The sequence below is a fragment of the Peromyscus maniculatus genome, chromosome 14 (assembly GCF_049852395.1).
Source record: "Peromyscus maniculatus bairdii isolate BWxNUB_F1_BW_parent chromosome 14, HU_Pman_BW_mat_3.1, whole genome shotgun sequence".
Lineage (NCBI taxonomy): Eukaryota > Metazoa > Chordata > Mammalia > Rodentia > Cricetidae > Peromyscus > Peromyscus maniculatus.
This window is the reverse complement of record NC_134865.1, coordinates 44,857,594-44,870,245: the sequence shown is the minus strand read 5'-3', so window position 1 is coordinate 44,870,245 and position 12,652 is coordinate 44,857,594. Positions and strand designations below refer to the sequence as shown.

Below are 12,652 nucleotides of genomic sequence, written 5' to 3'. Positions count from 1 at the left end.
GTTGGAGACAGGGCTTCTCTGTGTAGCCTCGGCTGTCCTGGAATCTGTTCTGTAAATGTGCCTGCCTCTGCCTCCCTAGTGCTGGGACTAAAGTTGTGCAGCACCCCCCACCACTGCCAGGGAAGTATAGCTGTCATTATTTACTTTCTTCTATTTAGCCAGAAGAACTTTAGTTTCATGATTTTCAAATCACTATCTGCCACAAATTCAGATCCTAAATATTAATACTATATACACTTGAATCAATGGGTTGCAAATAAAAACATTAAGAATTATAAACTCAGCCGGGCGTGGTGGCCCATGTCTTTAATACCAGCCAGCACTCGGGAGGCAGAGGCAGCGGATCTCTTGAGCTCGAGGCCAACCTGGTATCCAAAGCCAGTTCCAGGACAGCCAGAGTTGTTACACAGAGAAACCCTGTCTCAAAAAAACCAAAACCAAAACAAAGCCAAAAATTATGAAAACTCAAGTTCCCTCTTCATCACTCACTCACAGAATGCTTAAAACATCTCCATTAAAAGTATAGTATTGATCTCTGTGAGTTCAAGGCCAGCCTGGTTTATAGAACAAGTTCCAGGACAGCCAAGGCTACAAACCCCGGGGAGGGGGGGGGGAGCAGATGAAAGGACCAGTATCTAAAGTCCAATTTATTCATTTTTATTTTATATATGTGAATGCTTTGCCTGTATGTGTGTCTGCATACCACAGCTAATGGAGGCCAGAAGGCATCAGATTCCCTGGAAATGGAGTATAGTATGGTTATGGTTATGAGCTGCCATGTTGGTGCTAAGAATCAAATCTCAGTTCTTTGCTCTAAGAACAGTAAATGTTCTTAACCAGATACATCTGTCTAGGCCCAGAGTCCAATTTATCAATGTATATAAATTTGCACTTCTCAGTTTCTTACAAAGAGCTCATCACACTCCATACTTTATCCAGCTCTTCCTACCTGCCTTGGAGGGACAAAAGCTCAATAGTGTATGTAGTATTATTGACAGGTAATATAAAGGTTAAAAATCACTAAAATAGATATATTCTGGAAATTCATAATGAAGTATAAAATTGTTACTGTGTGCCAGGTGTGGTGGCGCGTGCCTGTATTCCCAGCACTGGAAGACAAGAGTCGGGTGGATCTCTGTGAGTTCCAGGCCAGCCTGGTCTACATAGTGAGTTCTAGGCCAGCCAAGGCTATGTAGTGAGACACTGTCCCCCACCCCCATCTCAAAAACCAAACAATACATTTTAAAAAATGTAACTTATATTGGAGTACATTAAATTTAGAAATCTTGAAGGAAGAAAGACTGTAATTACCCTTTCTTTTGCTATATATTAATCCAAGCTTCTTCTACAAGAATGGCTAAATAACATGCCAGAAAATAAATACATCCTGCTAAAAACAGCAACATAATACATGAGGCAACTGAATTTTTAAATATTTTGTTATCTAAAGACAGGACAAATGTGACAACTCATACGGAAGAAATATTTTCCTAATTACCTCATATTGCCTGTTTTCCCTTCCCCAAGGTCCATCCCTATATGTATGTCACAAGGCCGAGATTTTTTTATCTTTTTGTGTTAACTCATAACAAAATTCTGCTTGAGCTGTTTTTTGTTTAAGACTGTCTTCTGATTTGATTAAGGATGGAAAGTATTCAAAGTTATTACTCAGACAACAGGTGATCATCTGAAGGGAACATCAAATATAGTATCAGAATTACTTTTGCATCAGTATAGACTAAGCTTAGGACAATCCAATCTTTAAAATTTAGAAGTAAATTTTTAAAATTTTTAAGTTTAAAATTATAAAGTAAGTAAGTAATTTTGGTTAGACCACAATCAGCAATACATTCTATTGATCATACAGTAAACAATCCGGTATGGTCTGAAAAAAATTAAAAAGATGAAGGCATTTAGTAACCACTTAACAATATTTACTAGGTGACAAACACGGCTGTTATACATTTGGGGGGGGGGGGTGGTAATCAGGTAAATTTCCAAACAAAAGTTTAATAAGGCACAATCAACAACACTCAGCTTGAACCAACAACAACAAAAGACACAGACACACACACACACACCCCTATAATATATTCTTATAATGCCCATCATATCCAACACTGCTGTCTCCGGCACATGCTGTCTCCATAGGACATAGGATGTTCCTCCTCCTCTCTCTCCCAAGAGTTTTTCTAGGCTTCTCAATGGCAAAAGACCAGTGAGGGCCACCACAGGAAGCTTCCCTAAAGTATAACCACAAACTTCACGTTCTCTTAAATAGAATAGAGCCCAGAAAGAAAAATAAACTTCAGAATGCTGAAATATCTAAGTGGCTGGCACATATCAGGCAGGTATTCATTAAAGGTATGTGTAACAGCCACATGATATCAAGAGAACAAAAAAATTCAATAAATGGACATGTGACGATATAATCTACCCCTCAGCTTCCCTGATTCAGAACCTGAGACTCCAAAGGTTAGAGGACTCGTCCATGGACACAGATATTTTGGAACACAGCCATTCCTACATGATTCTGGCAGAGCAGCGTTCCTTTCAACAGGTTATACTATAATTATGGTTCATCACTTCAGTCCTTCTTACTGAAATATAGTTATCCAATCCATGTGAAAATATAGAGATACAAGCCCTGCAAGAAGCAACTTGATCCTTCCTGTAGCCAATTATACTACTTCTCACACACACATTAAAGTAACTAATGTGGAATGTTATCTGTCTTAATAACTTTATACCACCATCATAATTACTTCCCAGATGTGTTTAGTATTAAATAAAAACATTTGAAGCAACCTGCACATGTAGTTCGTTATAACTGCAATGCCTTACTGCTGTAAGCTTCCGGGTCAAAGGCAGTCATTCCAACATAGCTGAATGTTGATCAGATATATAATATACAAGGTAGACAACTGAGAAGAACCTGGGCAGACGGTCTAACTCTTGCACCATGAGAGAGGCCCTGAGCTAGATCTATGCCCAACAATGCAAAACAAAACAAACACAAAAACCCCAGAAAAGAACTGGGACACTGGGAAGATGATGGGATTTTTGTGCTTCAAACTATTAACTAGTAAAGCAGACATTAAACCAATAAAGGCAGTATCTAAGACTTGGAAATAGAGGGTGAAGCCTCTCACTATCTTCCTTGTCTCAAGTTTCCTCATCTGTAACGACAGAAATGATCTTTGGAAAAGGCCCAGAATATAGAAAAGAACAAAAGTGTGAAAACGAAGTATTCTGTCTGGTTAAAGGGAGGTGAGGACCAACCACTACTTGACTATGGAGTGAACGCTCTGGAACCCTAAGGCCCAGAAGAGAACCGTTTAAATTTTGAGGGCTTCTCACCCATCAAGGAAGTGGTCCTGTTTATAATCTGAAAGCTGGGGTCTGAAAAGATTATGGTTTTTTTCTTCTCATAAATGTTGAAAATTACTAATTTCCATAACGTCAAAATCATTTATTCTTCTCAAACAATGCCCTTCTCCTATACTCTAACCACGTTTAAAAATACATCAGGCCCATTATTCCAACTAGCAGGAAACTTGGGGTGGGGGTGGCACTGTAGGTCGCTCAGACTCTGACCTTCGTGGGTTCCTAAGTACCATGTGGTGCTTGAGAAAAGAGAAAAACAACTTCGGACGGTGAAATCTGCAAAACATCTAAAACTCCAGTTGGCAGGAGGCTCTCTCCTCAGCCAGCTGTCTTTCAAGAAAAAGGATCCGAGTGTATTTACAACCTACAAGCAGAAGGGAGCCGCGCCTCAACTAAACTCGAACATATAAAAGAACTTTCCTCCGATATACACGGCCAAAAATGATGCAAAAACCTGTAGTTGACTTCAACGGCTTTGCTCAAAGCCGGAATAATGAATGAACTGGAGGCACCACTACCGAGTTAGGGGGCCTCACTTTCAGCCCCGCGGCAGAGTTTCCAAATCGTGGGGACTCCCGAGCTGGTCAGCTCCAAGGGGCGGCCTCGCTTCGGGCTCCCCGAAAGTTCCGGGGCCGCTAGGGGCCCGCCCCGCCCGGCCGCCCGGCCGCCCGAGGGTCGCGCCCCCTCCCCGCCGCCGCGCACAGCCTGCCCCCGCCCCCGCCGCGCGTTAACCCCCTCGCCGCCCGCCGCGGGCTCCGGGAGGAGGCCGCCCAGGGGGAGGAGTTGTCGCGTCTCCTCCCGGGAGCGCCCGGGCAAACGCCCGGCTTGTTTACAGGCCCCAGGCCTGGCCGCCGCCGCCGCCGCCGCCGCGCAGGCCCGCCCGCCCTCGCCCTCGCCCGAGCGACGCGCTTACCCGGAGCAGCCGCGGGCGGGCGGGTCCCTTGGTCGACCTGGGCGGCGACAGCGGCGGCGGCGGCGACGACGGCAGCCGGGCACGGGGTCCCTCAGCGGCGGCAGCGGCAGCGGCAGCGGCGGCGGCCGGGCCCCGGGCAGAAGGAGGGGAGGAGCCGGGTTGGGTCCGGGCCCCCGGCTCTCGGAGCCCTCGCGGCTCAGATCATCCGGGCGTCGGAGCGGGAGGCAGAGAGCGGGGCCCGCGGGAGGCGGAGGAGGCGCCGAGGACTCATCGCTTGCCGCCCCACCTGCCTGGGCCCCCCTCCCCCCGCCCCAGCCACCCGATCCCGAGCTGCGGACCCGGCCGGCGCGGAGGAGACCACGGCGTTCTGGCTCCCGCGCGCGCTCCCGCCCCTCGCGCCACCGCCGCCGCCGCCTCTGGCGCGGCCCCGCGCGCGCACGCGCGCTCCCGGCGGCGCCGCCCCTCCCCCGGCCCGGCCCCGCCCCGCGCCGCGCCGCCCGCTCCCTCCACCCCCACCCCCAACCCTCACCCCCCCTCCCTCCCTTCGCCCGGCAGCTGCGGCGCGGGCCCAAGCGGCTGGAGAGACCCGGATGTGGGAGGGCCGGAACTGCGGCGCGGGCGCGGGGGGGGAGGGGCCGCGGTGACGTCACTGCCCTGCGCTGCTCCTGGGCGGCTGGCGGTAGGGCGTCCGGCGCCTGGGGCCGGTCTCTCGGGGGAGCCTTGGCGTCCTGGGGTGGGAGCCAAGCGCCCGGCCGGCCGGCCTTCCGTGGGGCGCTCAGGTCCCCCTCCAGACCCGGCCACACCGCCTTTTACACCTGCCTACAGACCCCGATTTCCTGGCGCAGTCGCGGTTAGGGCCCGGCGTGGGGGTTGGGGGAGGAGTCAGCCTTCCTCGGCGACCCCAGGAGCCCCACTCGGGTGCCGCGGCCACACCACGTGTGTGTGCGCGTGTGTGTGAGTGTGTGTGTGTAACCAGTTCACGCCTTGGGACATGTGCCCAGAGCTGCTGGCAGGCTGTCCCTGCGTCGCTCCAGGGATTCCGAATTGTATTTATGTGCATCACGTTAACGGGGGTCACGTGGTTGCGTCTCAACGGGCACTTCCCAAGACCTCCAATGAGGTTCAAGGAACCGAGGGTTTTTCAAAATCCGGAGGGCAATCCGAAACGGGACAGCCGCTTCCGTCAAGAGCTAAGAGATGAGCTAAAGGTGGTTGAAACTGCACGTGCAGGCGGCCAAGATCCAGTTTAGCTAGCTAGACCACAGAGAAGCCGACCCACGCTGCTTGCAGACGCCGGGGGATAGAATGACAAACCCTAGGCAGCCAATGAATCAGAGCTGGAAAGCAGTACATCACCAGTATGAGTTCCTATTGGCTGGGGTGCCTTCCCAGCTTCTCAGTCACCGTTTTAACCCTTACACCGAATTCGCAGGGACAGAAGTTTAAGAGAGATTCTCTTAATAATACAAAGAAAAACAAAAGGTTTCGTTGAAATAAGCTAGTACTTTAAAAATAACACAAACTATTAACCAAATTCAGCTCTGGCCAGTAAGAAGATGAATTTCATTAAGGCCTTCCCTTTTTCTCCTGGGTGCTTACTGTAGCAATTTGTACTCTGTTACTTTGTGTCTCCTAAAATTACTACATTACCTTGACTGTTAAATAAAATACAAACTGCTTCTTGCTGTCTGTCATTCAAAGAAGCTATTCCTTTACTTTGGAAGTTGTGAAAGCCATTTCCAATATTTTCAGCATGACTTTTGGGAAAAGATTCTGTTTCCTTCACTTTTACACCTGACACCTAATGGCAACGACTGCCAGTTCCTGACAGACCACATCTTCATTGAACCTCCAAATTGCTCGATATCTTGGGAGTAAGGTGAAAATGTAACATTTCCAGGTATTTAAAGTAAAAATAAAATTCGCTATGCATTTCTTAATTCTCTATACAAGTGCTGAAGATAAACGAAATTAGATGAGAAGTCTTTTAATGAAATGCTGCCTTGTTGGAATGATTATATATTATCACATACAATATATATTTAAATTAATATATTTGTTTAGGTTTTCTTGTTAAGTGGTGATGCTGGGCATTGAAAACAGAGTCCTTTGCTCGTTAGTCAAGTACTCAACCACTGAACTCTGTCCTCAGCCCTGGTTAGGGTTTTTTTTGGTGGGGGTGGGTTTTTATTGTATGTGTGCCTGTGTTTGTTTTGTTTTTGAGACAGGGTCTCTATGTAGCTCTAGCTGGTCTAGAATTCTTTATGTAGATCAGGCTAGCCGCAAACACACAGTGACCCTCCCGATTCTGCCTCTGGATATTCTGAGAGTGTTCCACCACACCTGGCTAAATTCTTAGTACTTTTAATACTTCAACAAGTTAGGGCATGACAAGCCTGCTAGTGGGTTCGTTAACATTCTGAGATACAAAAGTCATGTGAGAGCCACCATCTAGTGCCGTGTGTGTGTGTGTGTGTGTGTGTGTGTGTGTGTGTGTGTGTTTTCAGGACAGTCTTAGATATTTCAGGCTGACCTTGAACCCTATGAAACTGAGGATGACTTTTAATGCATCCTCTGGCTTCCACCTCGCTACTCCTGGGTGCACCACCACACCTGTCTAGAGTGCTCTTAAGCAATAAATTTTCATGTTGAAAGAAAAGCTGAGTCATCTGTGTACTCTATAGAAAACTGGGAGAGTTTTGTCAGGCTTCGTTAAGGTTTACGTTCCTGAAGCCTCACTGTTCTGTCTTTGTAAGAAAGCCTGGGTAACAGAAGAGGTAGAAAAGTTCAAAATGTAATCATAAGGAGATTTCTCAGGAGTCTTACCAATGTGTCACAGACAGCCAGTCAGCTGTGCCTACCAAGTCTCATTTTGGACACAGTTTGTAGGGATATTTTCAAATGAATGAGGAAACTTGTGAGCTATAAAGCTAACATTTAAAAACTTCAAATAAGACATTAATATCATCTAAAATGTTGATTATGATATTCCCTTATCTTATTAAATGTCTTTGTTGTTTGAAGCAAGGTCTCTCTAGTCTTGGCTGCCTGAAACTCACTGTATAGAAGTGGCTGGCCTTGAACTCACAGAGATCCACCTGCCTCAGCCTCCTCAGTGCTGGGATTAAAGATGTGTGCCACCACACCCGGCTCAATTATTAAATCTTCTACGAAGGAAGGGGAAATATATATAGAAGGGAAGAAACTTTGGAAATAAGAGGGTTAAATGTTTTTCAGTTTTGAATTCTATGGCTTTACTTCATCTTCCAACATGTTCAAAGTCTTCACAATAAGTTTTGGTGAAATATCAGTTTGATTGTTTTTACATATATAAAACTATCATATTGCACACAAGAGAATCTGATTTTTATATTTTAGTTAACAAAGGGAAAGGAAGTTGAAAGGTCAGTTTCAGAGTGCTCCAGTAGCTTAGGAATTGAGAGACTTGGGGCAAGCACTGGGGCTACAATAGGAAAGCTAACGCCTAATACAGAAATGAACTACTAATATACAATTAAAGCCTAGCGCACTCAATATTCACCCATTAAAGATAAACTATTAACATACAAACAAACCCTAGTTAACACTCAGTACTCTCTCCCTTTCCTCTGCAATCCTGACTTTAAAAGAAGAAAAAGTATGGGGGGCGGGTGGACTACAGTCCTTCTTCCAAAACTATTGTGGATGCACCCAGAGACTCAGCCCTGAGAGGGCCTCACCTGGACCTCTCACAGTGCTTCTCCGGCATGTAAGTGACCCCCCCACCACCACCACCACCACCGAAGGACGCCTGAGGAGCCCCCAGCCAGCCATTCATCCACCACAAGCTGAGGACTCCCCAAGAGTTAGGAAACCAAGTGAGCCAGAGGTCCAGCTCTCCCTTCCTCTGCCGCTCGCCCGCTCACTCGCTGGCCCGCTTCACTACCTGGTGCGTGCCTGTCTCTCTCCCAAAGCCTCTTCTTGTGTCCTCTGGCGAGTCTTCTTCTGGTCTCTCTTCTCCCTTTCTTCTGCACTCTTCTTATCTCATTCCCCTTTCTGGCTCTCATTTTTCTCTTCCTTGATTTGACTAGCTTAATCCAAAATGCAGTTTCTGTTAGCCATTTTCTACCGAACTTGGACAAATGAGCAGATAGCACTAAACTAATTTCATTCAGGGGTGGGGTGCCCCACCCCATGCCCTCCCTCCCTCTCCCCCCCTCACCATATCATGTTAATGAAAAACAGCTGTTTACAGGACTGTGCAGGAATGAGAAGGGTTAGAGAATCCTGCCCTATGTGACATCACCACTGAGGTGGGGGAGGGGCAGGGTAGGCCTCCCAGGGTAGGGCAGAAGGGAGCCAGCCGCCTTTTGCTGTTTCTGTGTCTCCTCTTGGTCCCTGAGAAAAATGTGGACAACTCGACGCACTGCTGGCCGAGCGCTAGTGAAGGGCCCTTCCCTCAAGCCCCAGCATGTGGCTATGGCCTGACACTGGTTCTTAGCAGATAAGCACCTCTGTCTGACAGATAGATACCCAATTGTATGCCAGGCACTGGGCTGGATGTGGTGGTAGATGACATGGATGGAAAGGATCCCTGACCCCACAGAACCGGCCTTAGAATGAGGGACGTTCACAAAGAAGTGAATAAATAAAATTAGGTGGCCTGGCGGCGGTGGCACACGCCTTTAATCCCAGCACTGGGGGGCAGAGCCAAGTGGGTCTCTGTGAGTTCAAGGCCAGCCTAGTCTATAGAGCGAGATCCAGGACAGGCACCAAAACTACAACTGTGTCTCAAATACTCTGTCTCAAATAAAATAAAAAATAAAATTAGGCGCTATGAAGGTGGTAAATGGGGCAGTGGAGGAGGTGATGAGCCCAGATGTTTAGAATAAGAGGTTAGCTTGACAAAGAATTGGGGGGACATTTTTCAAGCAGAGGTAACTCTATACACATGGTGTATGAGGGTGTGCATCCACATGCCTGTGTGGAAGCCAGAGGTTGACATCCAGTGTCTTCCTCTGTCCACTTTATTTACTATTTGCTTTGAGACAAGGTCCCTCCCTGAACCTGGAGTTTGCCATTTCCCTTAGACTGAACTGCCATCAAGACTCCATCTCCCCTACACTAGGGTTACAGAGATAGACACCCCCACACCTGGCTTTTTACATGCATGCCTGGGGTCTGACATCAGCTCCTCACACTTTCATAGCAAGCACTTTACAGACTGACCCTGGGGGAACTAATTTTAATTAATAAATACTAATAAATTTTAAGGGGGCTCCTCAAAAACAATTCACCTTGGCATTTCTATTCCTGACCTTGTGGGAGTGCCTGAACTAAACCACATCCTTGAAAGTAAAATGGCAACAGTTTTGCATTTTAACAATGACAGCCTGGTTGGAAACTAGTAATGAAATAAATGGCCGTCACAATAAAGCCTTTTATCCGTACAATCACAGAGACCTGTCAACAAACCCTGTGTGGGGACAGGCCAAGGACTATGGTAGCCTCCTTTACAGAGGAGAAAGCCAAGCTCCAGAGAGGCAGCAATTACTCAGAATTGTCACAGAAAGCAAGGACTGGTCCCTGGACTTTTTCCGGATAATGGTCACCACTAGCCTTTACATGACAGTAATACAGGCTGCAGAGAGGGCTGATATCACTGTCGGACAGCTAAACTGCACGCACAGTTAACGTCTACAAGTTGTGAGAGCTGATGCTAAATATAGCCGTGATTAAAAATAACTGATGTCCGGCACGGTGGCACACACCTTTGATGCCAGCACGAGGGAGGCAGAGGCAGGTGGATCTCTGTGAGGCCAGACTGGCCTACAGAGTGAGTTTCAGGACAGCCAGAGCTGTGGCACAGAGAAACTCTGTCTCAAAAAACCAAAATAAAATAAGTATATAAATAAGCAAATAAATAAATAAATAATAGGGCTCAGAAAGATGGCTCAGCGGTTAAGAGCTCTGGCTGCTCTTCCAGAGGACCCGGGGTTCAATTCTCAGCACCCACATGGCAGCTCACAACTGTCTGTAACTCCAGACCCAGGGGATCTGACACCTTCACACCAAATGCACATAAAGTTAAATAAATTATTTTTTAAAGAAATCATTTATAAATAAATAAATAAAAATAGAAATTATCTATTAGTGTAGTCAGGTCCATTTAAATAAAGACTGCACATGATTAAAATGAATCACCTCCACTTTGCTTCTAGTATTTTTCGTGTGACCTGTGTTTCTGAGGTAATTTCTGCATATTGTGTCCGAGCAGGGGAAGTTCAGAGCTGTAATTTTGGTGACTTGAGATTGGCTGTAAAGGGAGAACTAGCGCCTTGGAAAGGAGCAAACACGACAGATAAAGGCTTGCCGGTGCCTTTTCGCCTCATCTTCAGAAAGGGACCGAGAAAATGTTTCCTGCAGATTAAGCTAGGCATGTCATATCTGTGGCTTTTACATGATGCTTTACAAAAACATCCAGTTCAACCACAAAGTCCCTCATATCAGTAACAGATTAGCCAACAGGCCTGTCAGGACCACATTTGGAGGGCCACTTGGTAAGCATAGGCCAGCACATCCCTGGATCTGCAGCCGCTGTACCATGTGGGACCCATTACTGACTCTTCAAACTCAAATAAATCGTTTAAATTAACTTCAGTTTCTTCCTCCACAAAATGCTTCCTCCCAGGTTAGAAAGGGATCAGGTGCTTTGGAAAACGTGTTTGACATTGTTGGCTGCACCCTCCACGAACATCTTCCTCCCCGGTGGCAGCTCTTTCTCTCCCCAGAGCTTGTATGTGGACATGTGCTCTTGTCCTCCCTTTATCTTAGACCAGCGTCTTGTACCTCTTAGTGATGGGAGATGCTTTGGGAACTGTTAGGCATCCGTCACTGTGTGAGTACTTCTGCAAACCTAAGCGCTGAAGTTCAGTCGCTCCATGCCTTGATGCAATCTAGAGATGTGGGAAACAGGACACATTTGAGGTTACCACCAGAATATCCCAGTTTCATAGGAAACATTTTTTTTTTATGTAGGTGAACACTAAAAAATAATTAATAAACTGGGTGGTGTTAGCCCAGCACATGGGAGGTAGAGGCAGGTGGATCTCTGAGTTCAAGGTCAGACTGGTTTACAGAGTGAGTTCCAGGACAGCCAGAGCTACACAGAGAAACTCTGTCTTGAAAAAAATCACCCCCAAAAATTAATAAATAAAAAAATAAAAGTATATAAACCAGTAACATAATTGTTTGTCATCATTTTCAAGTACTATATACCGCTTATGATTGTATTGCTATGCTTTTTTTATACTGCTGACAGAACAGTGACTTTGTACCAGCCTCACCTCAAACAGGAGTCATGTGTGATGTAAGGGTTTCATCACAGCTGTAGCTTTGCTAGATTTGAATGTTTTAGCCCCCTTGTGTATGGGACTTCCAGACAACACCAGACCTGTGGTCTGTCACTGAAGTATCGCTTTGTGACAAATACTATATACCAATCTACGTACCCGCAATGCTCGAGTATGTCTTGAGTGGACCAAATGTGTGACCAGGTATTGACTCCATAAGCCCTTGGAACATTAGAGGGAAGCTAAGCGGTTGATGTCCTGAGACATTCCCAATTTACCTACCAGCTACCTCGTCCAGATACGCTCCAGATCTGGTTGTGTTATGACATGAAACACGTAGAAAGCACCGACTTGGGGTGTCAGTATGTGCTCAACTTCTGGCCATTAGGCTCTGAGAAATCTTGAGGAGATGAATCTGGAAAGCTCTGTAAAAAAAAGAGTCACATGAAGAAAACACGCCATCTGCGGCCATGTTTTGTCTGTGCGTGAACCACAATAACACAGGGAAGGAGAATGTTAGCCCGTCTGTGTGACTCACAGGGCCAAACCATTCAGCCTCCCCTGCAACTGTCTACTTCTGGAATTTTTATTCAAGTAGGGATGAATTAATTAGTTATTAATTTTGAGATAGGCTTGCCAGGCACACCGTGTAGATCAGGTAGGCTAGCTCTGAACTCAGAGAGATCTGCCTGTCTCCGCCTCTTGAGTGCTGGGATTAAAGGTGTGTGTATGCCACTATGCCTGGCTGGGGAGAGAGGATGTTAAATGTTCCTTATTGATAAAACCCCACTTATTTTTTGTATTTGGTTATTGGCAACTATGAGAACCCAAGGACTCAGCAGGAACACCGGCTCGGTTGCGGCTAGTGGCAAGAGTTCATGGAACTAGTTCGCACAACCAGCTCCTTTGCCTTTGGGAAAATGGACATAGTCCGGTGGCCGCCGATCTTATCTCCTAAATATCTGAAGAATTTTTGCTCACTTTAGCTCCACTTTTAATCTTTATCTCATTTCTCTCCTAA

The 12,652-nt window shown here is 46.5% G+C and overlaps 1 protein-coding gene across 3 annotated transcripts in view; it reads right to left on the bottom strand.

Annotated features, from left to right (window-relative positions):
• The window catches only part of Ppm1a (protein phosphatase, Mg2+/Mn2+ dependent 1A), a 45,289-nt gene extending 36,758 nt beyond the window's left edge, over window positions 1-8,531 (bottom strand). The window contains exon 1 of one of the 3 annotated variants that reach the window (XM_006992723.4): window positions 8,226-8,531. In XM_006992723.4, the coding sequence (XP_006992785.2) occupies window positions 8,226-8,475 (250 nt within the window). In that variant the 5' untranslated portion in view covers window positions 8,476-8,531. Of the gene's footprint in view, window positions 1-3,597; window positions 4,058-4,300; window positions 4,623-8,225 lie in introns of those variants that run through there. The other 2 variants (XM_076550867.1, XM_076550868.1) reach the window with 2 other exon arrangements.
• Window positions 8,532-12,652: the final 4,121 nt, after the last annotated feature.